Raw genomic sequence first — 19241 nt, 5'->3', positions numbered from 1 at the left:
ATTATTGGGAATAGAAACTCATCTTCTAAGTCTCGCATTTTTAGTCGCCCCAATTCATACCTCCCAATAGCCACTAACAGTTTCTGATATAACTCATTGTATTCCAGTCAAATTCCACAAAAGTCTTCATATATTTACAACAACGTGACAATGTAAAAGTAGATAAGAAGTTGTTTCAACCTCTTTATAACACATATAGGGCTGGCGACACGACACGAAAACATGACCTGGACCGAAAACGAGAAAATCAGGTTAGGGTCATGTATTTTTTTTGTTCGGGTCAAAATCTGGTCGACTTGTTTAACCTGATTAATAAACAGGTCATAATCGGGTTGATTTGACATGACCAAAAGTAAACCCAATTAGGGCTGCAAATGAGCCGAGATGAGCTCAAGCTTGTTGGAGCTCGACTCGATTATGTATTTATTAGCTCGACTCGAACTCGAGTTTGAACAAGTTTATAAATTTGAGCTCGAGTTCGACTCGACTATATTACCTACAAGCTCGGCTTGACTCGAAAGCTTGAACAAAATTGAATTTTCAAGCTCAAACTCGAGCTCGAACTCGAAACAAATTTATTTGTAAAATTAAAATATCAAACTTTTATACATATTAAACATTTAAAACATGATATTTCAAAATTAAAATATGAAACAATCATAACTATTCAAAATTCTAAAACATGATAATCCAAAATATTAAATCACCATTACTAATCAAAATTCTAAAATATAAAATTCAAAAATTAAAGTACAAAACTATATGAATGGTTTGAACATTCAATATTAATCTTTTTTTAACTCATGTTCTTCAATCATAGCACATGTACAACTATCTGCATTCAATAATATGAAATGTTTAATCTTAAAATAATTAATATAAAAAATAAATGTTAAAACAAATAACTAAAATTTAACTTACTTTTAAAAGATAGATACCGTTAACAAAATTTCTTGGTATGTCATCTCTTTCTGAAAAAGTGAAAAATCAATTAGATAGGTGATAAAATTCAGTATGTAACATAAGAATTTAATAATGAAAACTTACTTTAGTCTTTTTTTTATCTATTAAAATATTATATGAAATATAAAATAAACTTTTATTATATATATAATATATAAATCATTTTTATCATTAATATTTTATATTTTATATTTTATATTTTATATATTATAATATACTAATTATTATATTCATCATATTTATTTTTATTATATATAATATATTAACCTGTATAATATATTTTTATTATTAATCATTTTTATTTCTTTTTATATTAAACTAATTATTATATCTTTAATATTAGTTTTATTATATATAATATATTAATCCTTTTTTATCTCTTTCAATATAATATTATATATAGTATACTTTTATTATATATAATTTATTAAAAAAAATTATCTCTTTCCGTCTTCTTTTATCATCAATCAAAGTTTCTCATAATATATAAAAAATATATATATAAGCATAAATTTCTTTTAATACATTAAAATGAATGAGCAAAATTTACTTACTAATGAGTTAACCGATAAAATAGTTTTTACCTTTCTTTATTGTTGTACCAAAGTTAAATAAAAAACAAAAACAATAGTTATCATAAAAATGAAAATAAATTTTAATTACCTATAAGCCTCTTCTGAATGAGATCAATGAGATCGATGTCGATGTGAAAACGAAAAAATAAGAAAGTGAATAGATGAGAGTGAAAGAATTATGAAGACTAAAGAAAAAGAGATTAAGAGTTAAATAAATTGTGTAGAATGAATAAAGAAAAGATGAAGAGCGAAAGAAACGATGAAGAGTTGGCGAAAGAAATGGTGAAGATGAAAGAGAAAATGAAAGAAGAATTAAAGAATTGAAGAAGAGGCACATAGATTAGATTAGATGAAGAAGATTATGTTAGATGGTCATATAGAATTAGGGTTTTACTTTATAGATTATGAGCCTTCATATGGGCTTTGAAGATAAAGAGAGGGAAACAATATATTATTTGAGTTTTAATATTAAATAAATAAAAAATATTATTATATACTATAAGGCTCGAAAAAGCTCGACAAGTCATCGAACAAGCATTATATGAGCTCGAGCTCGACTCGAATATTAAACGAGCCGACTCGAGCTCGGTTCGGGCTCGGTCAAAGTCAAGCTCAGCCGAGCTTTGACCGAGCGGCTCGCGAGTGGCTCACAAGTAGCTTGACTCATTTGCAGCCCTAAACCCAATAACCCAATTACAAGTTTTTTTTGTTAAGTTTTGTATTTTTTTATTCACTCACTCATTTTCTTTTGTAAATTTTTTTATAAGAGAATTTGTGATTTAACCTAATTTTATTTTTTATTGATGTCATTTTAATTTGAAATAGAGATATTATTTAATTGCATCAGATTTAGTTCGAATTGAGTTAGGTAAATCGGGCCAACGGGTCAAACGAGTCAGGTTCAGGTTAAAGATTTTGACTCGAATTACTAAATATGTTAGGTTTATGTTAGAATCATTCAACCCGTTAACCTGCTAACCTGAACCCGCCAACTTGAAACTTACCTAGATTGCCACCCCTAAACACATACGACAACGACTCACAATAATCATGCATTTTTCATACATCTATCATCTATCGTCAGTGAGAATTCCGCCGTGAATAACACTCCAGTCAAAAAATGTGATCTTAGTAGGCATCTTAGATTCCCATAAATTTTCCCAACAAAGATCAATCGAGCTAACCTTATTGAAAAAAGTGTAACAATGTCTCACATGAAAGTTATTCAGATCACGCCACCGCATAGAATCTCGAGAAGACGGGTTTAACCCCCTTATTTCTAACCATTAACAAAAGTCTATCATTGGACATGCTTTCCTCAATGTTCAATCTTCTTCTATACCTGATACGACTAGCAAAACTACTAGACCAAATGTCAAACATATCTTTGAACGATGAATCTCTACAAATAGAGATAGAAGCAAGCTCGGGGAAAACCTTCACCAAACATATACCACCACACCAAGTGTCGTACCAAAAACTAAATGAACTTCCATCACTTAAAATAAAAATTGAATGCTCCCGATAAACCTTCCACATGGCATAAATACCACCCTAAATGTTGCAACCCACGGATCTATAAGAATTTTTGGTGAACCAACCAGACTTATCATGACCATATTTACATTTAATCAATTTAGCACAAATACTATCTTTCTCAGTTGCAAATCTACTACACCATTTGAATAATAATACTTTATTAAAGGGAACAAGATTGCGGATTCTCAGTCCCCCATGACCTTTTATTAATTTAACCTTATTCTAACTCACTAAATGAGAAAATTATGAATCAGATGATCCCCATAAGAATTTACACATAATTCTCTCCATCTTCACGGCCACAGACTTAGGGATGACAAATAGAGACATCATATAAGTTGTCATTAAAGAAAGAACACTCTTGATAAGAATTAATCGACCTCCCTTAGAAATCATCTTACTTTTTCATATGGAAAGCTTCATCTCCATATTACTTATGATCGGGTCCCAAGAAGCTTTAGAGCTAGTTTTAGCCCCTAGAGGGAGTCTGAGATACATAAACGGGAAAACTCCAATTTTAAATCTCAGAATACAAGCCAATCTAATATTTCTCCTAAACGAAATTGAATTAGAGAAAAAGATATCAGACTTATCCAAATTAACACGCAATCCCAAACACGCTCCAAATAACCAAAGAATTGTTGAGGTGTTCCTTGCCATTGAGGGCGGGTTTTAAATTCTGGGTAAACGGGTCAGGGTTTTCTGTTATGAAAACGGGTTATAGTATAAATACTTTTTTTTTAGTATTTTTCTCATAACACAGTAAGGTTGAGAGAGTGAACAGATCTAGGGTTTTTTCTACTTCTTCTTGTTCTTTGGCTGATCCAGAGTGAAAGATTGGAGGAGCTTTTGATTGTGGAGGATTCCAATCATTCCTAGTGTAATCACTTCTTTCATTTGAGAGCAGGGCATATAAGTTTCTATGGAGCAACCTAAAAGTTATAATAAGAAAGGTGAGTAAAATAAGGTGTGCAAACTTGTCAAAAGTCTGTACGGTTTGAAGCAATCACCAAGGCAGTGGTATCTTAAGTTTGAGTCGTTCATGACCATCCATGCGTACATGAAGACGTCTACAGATCATTGTGTCTTTGTGCAAAAGTTTTTTTTTAATGATTTTATTATACTTATCCTATATGTTGATGACATGTTGATTGTTGGGAGAGACAAGCTCAAGATTGCCAAGTTGAAAAGGATTTGGCTAAGTCTTTTGAGATGAAAGACTTGGGTCAAGCAAGACAAATTCTTGGAATGCAGGTCATTCGTGATCGGGTGAAGAAAATGCTATGGTTGTCTCAAGAGAGATATATTGAGAAGATTTTGAATCGATTCTGTATGGACAAGGCAAAGTCAGTTGCTTGTCCATTAGCTACACACTTGAAAATAAACAAGACAATGTCTCCCAAGGATGAAGAGGAAAGACCAGAAATGTACAGTGTTCCATATGCTTCAGCAATAGGCAGTCTGATGTATGCAATGGTCTGTACAACACTGGATATAGCTCATGCGGTTGGAGTACTTAGTTGTTTCCTTTCAAATCCCGGTAAGACACACTAGGAAGCGGTTAAGTGGCTAATGAGATATCTTCGAGGGACCTCAAAATACTCTTTGTGTTATGGCACTAGAAAGGCACATGTTGAAGGGTTTTCTGATTCCGATATGAGTGGTGATATTGACACAATGAGATCAACTTCAGGGTATTTGTTTACTTTTAGAGGAGGAGCTGTATCATGGCAGTATCATCTACAGAAATGTATTGCTTTGTCTACTACAGAAGCTGAATATATTGTCATTACTGAATGTTGTAAGGAAATGAGATGGATGAAAGAATTGTTGAAAGAAATAAGCATTACACAAGACATGTCTGTGGTGTTTAGTGACTCACAAAGTGTTATACATGTGAGAAAGAATCTAAGTTTCCATTCACGTTCAAAACACATCCAAAGAAGGTACCATTGGATCCGTGAAATGCTCGAGAAGAAGGAGTTATACTTGGAGAAAGTGCATATAGATGAGAACGGGTCAGATATGATGACAAAGGGCTTGCCAAGAGGCAACGATGAGATATGTTGTGCCAAAGCCAAAATGGTTCTGGCAGGAGCGTCACGATGATGAATGTTTATAGCAACATTCTCCCATGGCTCGGAAGGGGGAGAATTGTTGAGGTGTTCCTTGCCATTGCGGGTGTGTTTTAAATTTCGGGTAAACAGGTCAGAGTTTTTTTATTATAAAAATGGGTTATAGTATAAATACTTTTTTTGGGGTATTTTTCTCATAACACAGTAAGGTTGAGAGAGAGTGAACAGATCTAGGGTTTTTTCTACTTCTTCTTGTTCTTTGGCTGATCTAGAGTGAGAGGTTGGGGGAGTTTTGATTGTGGAGGATTCCAATCATTCCTAGTGTAATCACTTCTTTCATTTGAGAGTAGGGCATGTAAGTTTCTACTATTGACATTTGTTTGATTTAGTGAAACTTATCCTTCCCGTGGACGTAGGTCGATTTTGACCGAACCACGTATATTGTGTTGTCGTTTATTGCTTTGTGCTATTTTAGCTCTTGGTAAATCTGTTGTTCGTCATAGACGATTTGGAAACTGATTTGCTACAGGTTTGATTTCTAAGAAAATCCGTAGTTTTGTTGTTGCAAAACCCAACAATAATATCACGAAGGTGCTTGACATTTCTCTTAGTAGCATGAATCATGCAAAGAGTGTCGTCTGCAAATAATAAATGAGACATAAAGAACAGAGATCGTCTCGCACCACACTCCACCACACAAAACAAACCTGCATCCTCAGCAAACGACATCAATCTAGAGAGGCCTTCCATGACAATAACAAATCATAAAGGGGACAGAGGGTCCCCTTATCTTAAACTCCTTGAACTCTCAAAGAAACCATGAGAACTCGCATTCATGATAATAGAAAATTTCATCGTCGATACGCAAAATCTGATCCATCACATCCATTTCTCCCTCATACTCATTCTATCCATAATATAAAAAAGAAACTCCCAATTAACATGATCATATGCTTTCTCGATATCGAGTTTGACTAAAGAACATTTATCTCCATATTCTTCTTGATGTGATTGCACGTGTTTAGCTTTTCCCCAAATGCAAGTCATAGGACAAATTGGTGTATCGGGATAACCTTTGGTGACCAGACCAATTTAGTCCAATCTACATACTGTTCCTTCTCGCGGATGATGTTTGATTTGATCCAAATCGTTTTGGGGCAAAAAAACGAGATTTTAGTTTTAAAAATCCAATTAGGTATAAGTAGTTTACCAATAGCTTCCTTATACGTATTATGATTAAATAAAACCAAAATATGGTTATCCATTTTGACCAATTCAAAAACAAGATTTTTTCATATTTTTAAAATACCAAATTATCGTTACTTTATTTTTTCAAATAACCCCACATAAAACCAAGCTCTTAGTGTATGCATATATAAAGAGAAAAATAATGTGTCTTACCAATTCTAGGATACCAAACGGTCTTAAGAATCTATGAGGTCATAGCTATCGAATAATTTTATAGTTACATGTCCTGTACATATTTCATTCACTATCTGACCCAACCATTTTGAGATTGCGGAATGCATCTCTAGCATCTCTTAACTAAGTTTTTGTGCCATGACGAATGCACCAAAATGATATCAATACAGATAATTGAAACACCTCCCTAAAGAAGAGACACAAAAAAATATAAATCCTAAAGAATAATTCAACATGTCCAACAAGAACCCTATATTCCATTTGAAAGCATCAATGTTAGTTATTTTTATTTTACCCTTGAATGAGACATTTGCTTACTTAAGACTTAGCTTGTTTGAAGGAGGGTTTTTTTAGTTTGTGCAAGGCCTAGTTTAATCTGGGATTGTTTGGACAAGGCTTGAAGTGACATTATTATTATTATTCAGTGTTCAAAATAAAACAGTTACAAGTAACAAGCTATAGATATAGGGATGGATCCAGGATTCGGTGGTGAGGTGGACTTACAAAAAATTTAGGGTTAGCTAAAATAAATAACGAGAAAATTTTGGATAAAACGGTTAAAAAAAAAAGGTAAGTTTTACTATTTTTTTAATAACTAAATAAACAAAATAATGAATTATATTAAAAAAAAAATTACCGTAAAAATAAAATCCGGGTGGGTTTAAGTCCACCTGAACCCCTACATAAATTCGTCCATATAGAGATCGATCAATTAAATTAATCCTACTTTAATTTAATTGATTTTACCTCCTTACCTTCAATGCCAAACGAAGAAGAAACTCGTTTCAATCTTGCAAAATTTTTCGTGAGAGAAACAGCTAGCTAGATCTAATAAGACAACGCCAAACAAACTAAGAGGAAATTGGTTTCAATCTCTCTCTGTAAGAATCTTTGTCTCCGGCCAGTTGTGAAAGAAATTATGTTATGAAACCATTTTTTGCCATGTTTGATCAACAAATCAAACAAGCCTTTGCGGTCAGAAAATATTACAATTAGTTTTAGGCTATTCTTTTTCTTTATTTAAATATAATTAAATATTATTTATCCTTTTAAATTTATTAGTTATACTATTAAAATACCCTCAAATATATATTATCATTATATATTTCTATTTTTTAATAACAATATTACAATTTTATGGTTTTTTATTAATCTTTTATTATAAAATCTTTCTTACTACTAATTAGCTTTTATTGTTTCAAATCTATTTTATTTAATAAATCACAATTTCTTTTTTAACCTAGTTATATAATACTATCCCAGTTAAGTCAAGAAAAATTCATTACACACATTTCTCTTCTCAAAATATCTAAAACACCCAACTCAATCAGTTCTGATTTTTTGGTACATTGCGTCAATTGGTATGTGATTATTTTTTTCTACGTATTTGTTTATGTATTTAAATATTTCGTTATTTCTCTCTTAATCGTAATTATTTTTTACTTTGAAGGAATAATAATGTCTTTGTGGGAGAGACTCGAGAAATTGGGCGAAGACAACTATGAAGTTGTCTATCTGACCCGTCCATTGGAAGGACATTGTCTCTGTCTGTCTATTAAAATAATGGCAGTTAAATCTGCAGAGAACAAAGATTCATCTCTCCTACACGAAAGGGACATTCTCTCGAAATTTAAAGGATGCCCTCATATAATTCGTTTATTCGGTTATGATTTCACCGTTGAAGGCACCAAAGTTTTTACTAATATCTTCTTGGAGTACGCATTGGGCGGCACTTTGCACCACCGCATTCAATCATCAAAGACCGTCGAATGCAAAGGAATCCCTGAAATTGAAGCAAAGGAATATACACTTTCCATTTTAAAGGGTCTGCGCTATATTCATGAGAGTGGATACGTCCACTGTGATATAAAACCCGAAAACATATTAATGGTCGACGAGAAGGCCAAAATATGAGACTTTGGTTTTACTATGCAGCCCCTCTATCTTCCAAGGATGATTATAGGGACGCCACACTATATGCCTCCAGAATCATTAAATGATGGAGAGTATGATACTTCTACCGATATTTGGGCATTGGGATGCTCATTGTTTGAGATGATCACATCAATTCCGCAATGGAAATGCCAAAATATGAACCAAAAACTTATTAAAATAATAAAGCGGACTAAAATGTCCAAAGATGTTTTCGATTTTTGGAAGATGTGCACAATTAAAGCTCCTAAGAAAAGGTGGAGCGTCAATATGCTTCTACAACATCCGTTCATCGTCGGTAGGAGCCACGATCCTCCTCCCGCCCAAAATAGCACATAGGCGTTCCTTTACTTCCTTACATTGATTCCTAAACGGTATTTGATTAATAAATTTGTTGTAAATTTTATTTTTGTTATATGGTTATTTCATTACTTTTTTGTTTTATTTTAGGATTTATAAATTAAGTTTGTGTGAAATCTTGGAAGAATGTGTATAATACAACAAATAGAGACTTTTGGTTTATATAATTAATAAGAAGGTATTAATGTAGACTTAGACTTACAAATTTATTTATAATGATCTTTTACTTCATGTTCATTCACCATATGGTGCAGGCATCCGTATATAGAGTTTTGGATTGCAACTAGTCTTAAAAAACATGTCAAGAGGTGAGTGAAATATTATTTTCTTTACTTTTCAAATTATAATATTTACAATTGATGTCCCTTTCTAATAAAATACGTATATTTTTTATATGGTATGAAAGGTGCAGTTTTTATACACCAAAATTTACTCAATCTTCGTACGCCTCTCGTCGACAATCAAATTATCCAATTGCCGTGAAATTTGTATTGCTCGTAGATCCAATCAATCATTTCGACTATAAGAACAATTTATCGTATGCGAATGTAAGTTATGATACATCGTTTTTAAAATTAATTATTCTAACATATAATATAATTATAAAGTTTAAGGATTTCATTTTCTTTTATACGAACAAAGGACTTATGTTGTTAGATTATGTGGAGTATAAGACATACAATATGGATGGATCACTAATGAATTATTTCTTTTTGTTTGATACTGCAGTTGAAAAATATTCCATCTTGATTCCAAAAAATACAAGTTTCATTAAATTGAATTGTTGTTGCATATGATTCATCCTTAACAATAAAAGTGAGTTTTTCTTAACTAATGAATAAATATTTGTCTTGGTACTTTGTGTTGGTCGATAGATTATAATTTTATTTCTTGACCTCCTTCTTCCCTAGCTTTAGTTATAACTAGATGGTTTAACAATATTAATATTGTTTATGAAGTAATTTTGATCATTCTTATATATTCTATCTTTTTAGGGATAGAGAGTTATACAAGCAGGAGTAAGTTGCATCAAAGGACTTTTAGGACATAAATGGCATATCTACAAGAGTTCTAACACAATTATTCTGAGGTCAAGTCACATATGGGCATAATTCAAGGAAGGCTCCTCTAACTCAATATGAATCAGTAAGACCTATAACCTAATTGTTGTGGATGGTTCATGAATGAGAGACAAAAATTAAAATAAATTTGAAAGTACGTATAGTATTGAAATCACTACTAGTTGTCCGTTTGAAAACATCATCTTCCCCGGTTAAAAAAAGAGAAAAAAAAAGAAAAAAAAAGGAAAAACCGGAAAAAAATGAAAAGTCTCAAATATAAAGGGCATCAGTATACCGATTCCTGCTTATATGGACTCCAAATGTATTTATTATAAATAACTCTTAATCATATGCAACAAGAAGCCTAGCTACCATTTGAAAGCATCACCAATCAATCAATGTTTACCTAAGGCGGCCTTGTTTGATTTGGGATTATTTGAATAACCTTCTTTCTTTTCTTTCTTTGATGTAGGTTATAAAAAGTCAGCTATTTTGGATAAAGGGCATTACGGTATAATTATGAATCCATCCAATTTCCATGAACTCTATTGCAAATAGCGCTCATCCACCTAACAGTATCTATAACATGAACCAAATAAACAAGACATAGTCTTGTAGAAGAGGTTTACAATACAATGAATTTTATTTATTGATAATTTTATTAATTTATTATATTCAATGTTATTTGTATATCTCTATTGTATTTTCACAATAGTTAATTGATCTAAACTAATATTAATGACAATTTATATTTGAGGTAGGTATTAATTTATCTATTTTCTATTATTTGATTCATTAATATTTTTTAAGTCAACTTTTATTATAAGTGCGCAAATATAAGGATTGAGAAACTCAGACACTGTATCGTTAATTAGAATTGAGAACTTAGGTTCAATAATACAAGTTTTGATCCATCTTCTCTATTTCACTCCAAAACCCATATTTCAAGGAGAAAAAAAGAGAAAATCTCAACTGACGTGATCAAAAGCTTTTTGATATTAAGTTTACAAAAGCATCTTGTCCCCTTTCTTCTAGTAATAGAGTCAATGCACTCATTTGCAATAAGAGAAGCGACGGTGATTTGTCTATCTTGTACGAACGATATCTGGTTAGGAGAAATGAGTTATGGAAAAAGAACTCTGAGCCTATTAGCTAAAGTTTTCGCCAATATTTTATAGAAGCTCGTCACAATACTAAAAAGTCTGAAGTGTTTGAGTTCTTTGTCCCCTTAATCTTTCTAACAAGGAAAATAAAGCTAGATTCCTAAATTTCCTCAATTGTAAAATCATGTTCGATAGTGGACTTTTGTTGCTCGCTTTGTTAAAGTCGTTTCCTCCCAAAATCTGTCTCTTGCAAATTAGCTATGTGAGAAGACTCTCATAGAAAGAGTGAATGGAATCCCGAATAGAGTTTTCCTCGACGAATCTCAATATCGTTTACCTTAAAGATATATATCTGATTATATTTTCTTTAATAGTTTGTAAAGTTGTGGAAGAATTTGGTATTAGAATCCCGAATGCCCAGATGTTCCATTTGGTAAAGCATTTGAACTTAATGGATATTGAAAAAACCCCAAAAATAGTTTCTTCCACTTGAAAGAGATATGTGTTTCAAATAACAAGGATTCTGCCCGAATGTCCATTAGCATTTAGATTTGCCCATTTAACTTTTTACCTTCTAGTTAAACCGATAAGGAGGTTTTCCTCAAGATTCGAGACCATTATTTCTTGAAGAACAATAATGTCGCAATTACAAGAGTTAATGAAAGAGAAAATGAAAATTACTTTTCTAGGGTTATTCAAACCCCTCACATTCCATGAGATTTTCTTGTATAACATAACAAACCTTGGGTTGATTGAGGTTCCGAAATCATCATTTCAGGTGATGACTGGGCAGAAACGATCGTTAGTTGCCTCTACAGATATCGTGGTTTCCCTGTTGTAATCGGAGTTGCAAATTCATTCCTTACACATTTTTTTAGTGTATTTGATGTCCTTTGATTTGCTATCTATGACTTCAATGTGAACATTATTTGCAAAACTCATCAGATCTTCAAATTCTCCTTCGGATTCGTCATCAATGCTTTTATGAGAATTGTTAACATCAAGTGTTATCGTCCATACTAGAAAAGTTTCTTTAGGGGGATTCGATAATGAATGGGTAGTGTGGTAAAAAAGGGGGATGTAGGTTAGTGGTTTTGAGGTTGGATATATGGAGGAATAGTTTGCATTAAGGGTTCACTAGAGGTAAGTTTGTGTGAATGAAAAAAAGTGAAGAAATTGTGTGGCATAAATGATGAGTGAGGATATAATAAGGATGAGAGGGGTTGGATGAGGATAGGGTTAGTGGTGGTCGATGGGGGATGACGTGCCAATGAGTTTGGATTTAGGTTTTGATGTATGTTAGATGACATGTTATACTTACGTCTTCTTGTGTAGAATATTATAGGGGGGTTTATATTAGGTTGGGATTTAGGTCAAAAAGAGATTGAGTTGTACAAATAGGTTATAGTGAGAAATGAGGTTGTGTATTTGTTATATTAGAGAAGGTAGACAGTTGAATCGGTTAAATGTGGGGATGGAGGGTGTGTGAGAATGAGGGGTGGATGGGGAGTGATCTATATTGGTGATGTTCTAGCTTTAGAGTGTATCTATAGTGGTTGATTGATTGGATGTTAGAGGATAGTTTGGATAGGGAGGATGTTTGGTCTAGAAATTTTATTATGGGTCGGGGTTGCGTGGTTGATTCGTGGATTTTGATGTGTTCTACCTTGCTCATTGGATCTCGACAATGTTGGACCACTATCCACAATTGATACTGTTATAGATGATTTTGACCAAGCCGAGAGATCGTAGATAAAACCTCTATCCTCTATCTTAATCTGAGTTGGAATCGATCGTCCCGTGTTGTTAACCTTTATTATGGCCCATTAGTTTTAACCAACGTTGCTTCATCAATTTTTAGCAAGTTGCCGCAAGAGTTACTAATCTTTATGATTGCTTCAAATTTCCATAAATGGATCGGTTACTTTATCTCTATTGCTAGTAAACGTGAATAAGTGGAATGAGTCACAAAGATCCCTAACTACAACAATGCGCTAAATCGAAATGACCTCTATGACCAAGGATTGGAGATCATTTGTAGTGAGGTTAACCCCGTTCTAGGGTTCATAGAGATCCACAAGGTTTGAATCGAGGGAGAGATTGGAAAACTTATACTTCTCCGAAACATCATCTTTATGGCTAAAAACATAATGTTTTATACCTTATATAATTAGGTTGTAAAATGAGCCCTCTACGTTGAGAGGAATGCTGATCCAAAATATGTAATCACCATCACACAGAATTTTCCTTGTCTATTCGAGCCAACCCATAATGATGCATCTTTTTTATTTACGAATCTTCTCATTTTGTGGAAGCGATATTGAGGCCTTTTGGACCACTACGACAATAATCTTGCATCAATAAGGCTCAAGTGAATATTTTGAGGGCAGCGTGAACCCTTCTTGAGGCATATGATAGCTATTTTTTCATTATTGCTTTCTTATAACTCAATGATTTTGTCACCAAATCTAATAGGGTGACGCTAACGTCCAATTGAAGAGCCTTTAAGAACCGCCAAATATGACCAATCCTATCTAACTTGGGAACCAACTAAGGGGGTGGAGATTTTATTAGGGTTTCGATTTTGGGTTGTGGGTTAGTGTGGGCAGTCAGTTTAGGGTTAGGGTTAGGATTAAGGTGGACGGTCGATTTAGGATTAGGATTAGGGTTAGGGTTAGGGTGGGAAGCCGATTTAGTGTTAGATTTAGGGTGAGCGACCAGTTTAAGGTTAAAGTTATGTTGGGCAATCGATTTAGGGTTAGGTGTATGGATTGAAGATGGGGTATGGTCTTATGTTATTGGGTTGGGGTTGTATGTAGGGATGACAATGGGGCAGTTCGGTTCGGGGAATGGCAATACCTTCCCCGCCTCGAATCTACCCACTCCTCCCCGATCGAGAACGGGGTTTCCCCACGGTGTACTACTGAAATCGAAAAATAATTTTAATTTAAAATATAAATAATAAAATAAAATAATTCATATATTTAGAGTTATAAGTTTTCAAAATATTAAATAAATACCAAACAAAAATAACATTCAATAATAATAATTTTAAAATATTAATTACCAAAACAATTAAACCTCCGATAACAATAATGTGTTCAAAATATAACATAAACTCTAATAGACTATATCTCCATTCTTCATCTTCAAATGGTTAGGATCACATTCTCTATTAATAAAAAAAATACTAATAAATAAAATGAAGTATTATTATATATTTAATTATAAAGATTAATTAAAGAAATATAACCTCCTCCTTCTTTTCATTTTCATCATCTCAAAATTTTATTACTATAAAAAACGACCTAGTGGGATTGTACCATGTTCAATTGGCACTAATAACATTAGATTTTACATTCATAAAAAAGTATTAATAAATAATAATACAAAATAATTTTCTTGATTAATAACATCATAAAAATTCATAACCTCTCTCTTCATCCTCCTCTTCAGCATCTTCATCATCAAAATCTAATAAAAATAAAGAATAAAATATTAAATTTATTAATAGGATAAATAAATTAATAAATATTCAAATTACCTATATTTTCAAACTCGAGTACACATTAGAGCTTCAAGTATATTTAGAGTTAATCTACTCCTGTGAGAACTTAACACTTTTCCAGAAGGACTAAAAGTATATTTAATAGTGGATATTGGAATTGCTAAAATATCTTTAGCAATAATTTGAAGAAGTGGATACTTGCAAGCATTCATCTTCCAAATATCAATATATCAAAATCTTCACCACAATCTATAGGACTTGTATTTTTGTTAAGAAATATTCACCACCATTTACAGAGGAGATAAGTGTTGAAAATGGATAAGTCCTTAATTTCGATTTTGCCGTCAACAACGTCTTTGTTGTGTCCAATGTAGGGATGGCAATGGGTACCCGTATACTCGATACCCGTGGGTACCCGATGATCGGATTTGGGTATTTTAAATCGGGTTCGGGGTCGGAAATAGGAGTAAAAAATATTACCCGATCGAGTTTGGGATCGGGGATGAGGAGTATTGGAAACTAGGAGTGTAAATGAGCCGAGCTATTCGTGAGTCGCTCGATCAAAGCTCGATTCGAGTTCGGTCAAAATCGAATTCGAGTCGAGCTCGAGCTAGTTTGTTTAAGATTCGAGCCAAATTCGAGCTCATGTAAGACTCGATTGATGGCTCGTCGAGCTTTTTCGAGTCTAATCATATGTTTTATATATATATATATTACTTTTAATCAAAATTTGAAACATACTCATAAGACTATTTATGGGCTTATTGCTTATGATACTGATACCAAAATTATTGGTACGTAAAAGGTATGAGATTTTCAATATTTTAGTATATCAAGATATACCAGAATAATATTTCTAAATTAAAAAATATATATTATATAATATTTCTAAATAAATAAATAAATTTGATATTAATTTAATTATAAAAATATATATTTTTTAAATCAAATCAAAATAATTATAGTTTTTTTATTAATATGTAATTGAAGATTTGAAATATTTGTGTGATGAACTAGTGATTTATTAATAGTGATTTAGGTTTTTTTAATATAAAAAATTAATATTTAAATATATTTAAATTCGAGCCTTTCGAGCCGAACTTGAGCCTATGGTTATATGATCGAGCCAAGTTCGAGCTTAATATTAAAAGCTCGATCGAGCTCGAGTTCGAGTCGAGCCAATAAAAAATAATTTGAGCCGAACTCGAGACAGGGCTAGTTCGAGTCTGGCTCGACTCTTTTACACACTATTGGAAACTCAAACCCGATACCCGAATATATTAATATATATATATATATTAATAAATTTTAAATGTCTTTTCAAATTCCACTTAATAAGTCATAGCCATCATTAAGTAATATATTTTTATTAAAAAAAATATAATTATATTTTATCGATTCGGTTCGGGGATCGGCTCTGTGCCTATAAATACCAACCCGCCCCGAACCTCATTCAACATATTTTGAGTTTTTTCCGATCCGTCCTGATCCCCGGTCAAAGCGGGGGATAACCATACCAATCGATTCGGTTTGACTAGGTTTTAGCATGACGGTTTCAAATTGGCATCCCTAGTTGTAGGTAGGAATAGAAAAGTTATAAAATTGTTTGAGGTGGAGCGGTTGGCGGCGGGATTGAGGTCGCTCTCTCTTCGTCTGTCTGTGTGGGAGCTGGGAAGGGAGGTGTTGGTCGGTAGGACCATAGCTCCCTCTCTCTCATCTCTCTAGCTCTAGTTGATTATTAATATTATAATATCTCTTTTTTGATATTTGATTAATTATTCTTTATAATGATCTAGGGAAATAAATGATAAATTATTGACGAAGAGAAGAGAAAAAATAGAGTGAAGATTGATTCAAGATATGTCACTTGATCATCTCATATATAAGTTAAAGGAAATAATTATAAATCTGGCATGAAATATTATAGGTACATTTTTTAGATTAGTGAAGATTTTTAATTCTATTGAGTTTTGTATAAACAAATATCCCTTAATGGAATAACACTATATGATTTTCTCTTAAATATTTTTTTTCTCTTAATTTACTAACAAAGTAATTTTATATCGATAGATGTCTTCTTTTTCAAAATAATTTCTATAGATTCAATACTAATATCGAATTCAAAAATTTTGTCCTTTAACAAATAGGTAAATCTCTAGATAATAGAGAAAGAATGTACATATCAAAATATTGAGTCATGAATATCTAGCTTAACTAGTTTGTAAACAATTTTTTTCAAATAACTAAACTAAAACAAATACAAAAACATAATATAATATTGATTTTTAGTTAAAGTTTTTTATAAAATAAAGACAAAATCATTACCTCAATATAAGTTCAAATTATAGACCTTCACTTTTTCACCCCAACTTTAAATCAACAAAAATCTCTTTACTTACGTAATATCTAACACGTTCCAAATATTACTAAAATTTTGGTGAGTATCGCGAGATTTTCGTCATATAATAACGTGTTTTTTGAATTTTACCTGAATGTTTGTCTTTTTAAGGACCGAGATACGAAGACAGTACTTCTTAAGGGATTACTCAAGTTAAGACTTTATTGCATTGAACCTATTGAATGTTTGTTTTCAACATGTTCTAATAAACAAGTGTTTATTAGTTTTCGATCTCTAGCTAAAATTTTGCATTCACGATTGGACATCCTTCTAGCGCTACTACATCAATAGTTATATATCACAATTTAAATTACCAGTTTCAAGTAGTAATACTATTTTTTTGGATCATATCAATATGTGAAAGCACACATAAACTACCTTTTTTGGTTTTTAAATCTACACATATGGATCCTTTAGACCTAATTCATTAGGATGTTTAGGGACCTACTATTGGATTTTTGTGTACTGGTTGTCATTATTTTGTATATTTTGTAGATGATTTTAGCAAATTCACATAGATATATACTCTAAAGAAAAATTATGTTGTTTTGAATATGTTTATTAACTTTCTTCGATTTGTTGAAAATTTGTTTAGTCATAAAATCAAAATATTATAAATTGATTGGAGAGGAGAATACAGAAATTCTAAATCACTAACGAATCATCATAGTATTTTACACCGCTTATCTTGTCCACATACTAGTAGCAACATGATATTACTGAATGAAAAATTCGTCACATTACGGAAATTGGTCTCACTTTATTGACTCGTGCATCTATGTCACTACATTATTGGAATGAAACTTTTGAAACGACCACATATCTTATCAATCGTCTTCCTACTACGACATTACATCAACATTTACTATTCGAGACTATATTTAACTTTTCTCCTAACTATGTTTTTTTTAAGACATTTGGATGTTCTTACTATCCACTCACACGACCGTACAATCAACACAAACTCGATTTTTATACTACTGGATGTGGTTTACTTGGTTACAGCTCATCTCACAAAGGTTATAAGTGTCTTCACACTCTATTTGGACGAATATTTATCCATCAACCTGTCACTTTTGACGAACTCACTTTTCTTTTTAAAAGTAAGGACCTTATGCACTTGTCTAAACCACCTAAAGATAATAAGATATCTCTTTCAATAACTATACTTAATTCATCAATACCACATTTATTACCACATATCACTTCACTGTCTCCACCATCACCCTCTTTGACCTCCACAACATCACTAAACACTATATCATATTCTTCTACTACTATTATCGTTCCTTCAACACAACCAATTATCACAATAGTTAATACACATAAATCTTCTACTCGTTAGATGATCATATGCAATAAAGCATGATTCATGACCTCATTAGCTCTCATTGTCACTTCTTTCGCTACTACACCTACGTGTTTTACTAAAGCTAATAAGGATCTGCAATGGCGTCTTGCCATGGCAAATGAATATAATGCTTTTATTCAGAATAAAACATGGTCTCATATGCCTCGTACACCATCTCATAATCTTGTTGGATATAAATGGGTTTTCAAACTCAAGCATAAAGGTTATGGGTTTATTGATTGACATAAAGAACTTCTTGTGGCTAAAGGGTTTCATGAACAACAATGTATTGATTATGAAGAGACATTCAGTCGTGCGGCAAAACTCACTACTATTCATGTTATTCTTTCTTTGACAATATCTTATCAATGGTTCATTCATCAACTTAATATTAGTAATGCATTTCTTCATGGGTCTCTACTAAAAGAAGATTACATAACACAACCATCCAGATTTTCCTAATCATATACGCAAACTTTACAAAGCAATATACGGTCTTAAACAGTCTCCTTATGCTTGGTATGCTACTGTCCGGACTGCTCTACTATCTCTTGATTTCATAGAATTAAAATTCGACACGGGTTTTTTCACGTGTCATGCACCTCAAATAATCGCATACATTTTAGTATACGTGGACGATATTATTCTCATAGGCAACTCTAAATCATTTCTAACAAAAAAAATATACTTCAATTAAATAAACTATTCCATGTTAAAAGATTTAGGTCAATTACATTACTTTATTGAAATGGAATCCACTCGTAACAAAGATGGTTTATTTCTTTGTCAGTATGTTGACGATTTTCTCACTCGGGCTAATATGCTTCAAGCAAAGTCATTACACACTCTCGTCTCTACTAACTCCACTCTTTTTAAACATGATAGTGATCATTTATCTGATCTGTTTCTCTATCCGGGTATAATAGAGGCTCTACATTATCTTACACTCACTCG

General features: G+C 32.2%; 1 protein-coding gene across 1 annotated transcript; it reads left to right on the top strand.

Annotated features, from left to right (window-relative positions):
- The first annotated feature begins 8032 nt into the window (after positions 1–8032).
- On the top strand, positions 8033–8488 carry LOC124932915 (mitogen-activated protein kinase kinase kinase 20-like). Its single transcript, XM_047473628.1, has one exon. It carries the CDS (start codon positions 8033–8035, stop codon positions 8486–8488), a length of 456 nt encoding a protein of 151 aa, XP_047329584.1.
- The last annotated feature ends 10753 nt before the right edge of the window (positions 8489–19241 follow it).

Source organism: Impatiens glandulifera, chromosome 1 (genome assembly GCF_907164915.1).
Source record: "Impatiens glandulifera chromosome 1, dImpGla2.1, whole genome shotgun sequence".
Classification (NCBI taxonomy): Eukaryota; Viridiplantae; Streptophyta; class Magnoliopsida; order Ericales; family Balsaminaceae; genus Impatiens; species Impatiens glandulifera.
Note: the sequence above shows the minus strand (reverse complement) of the source record. Positions and strands in the feature narration are given on the sequence as shown.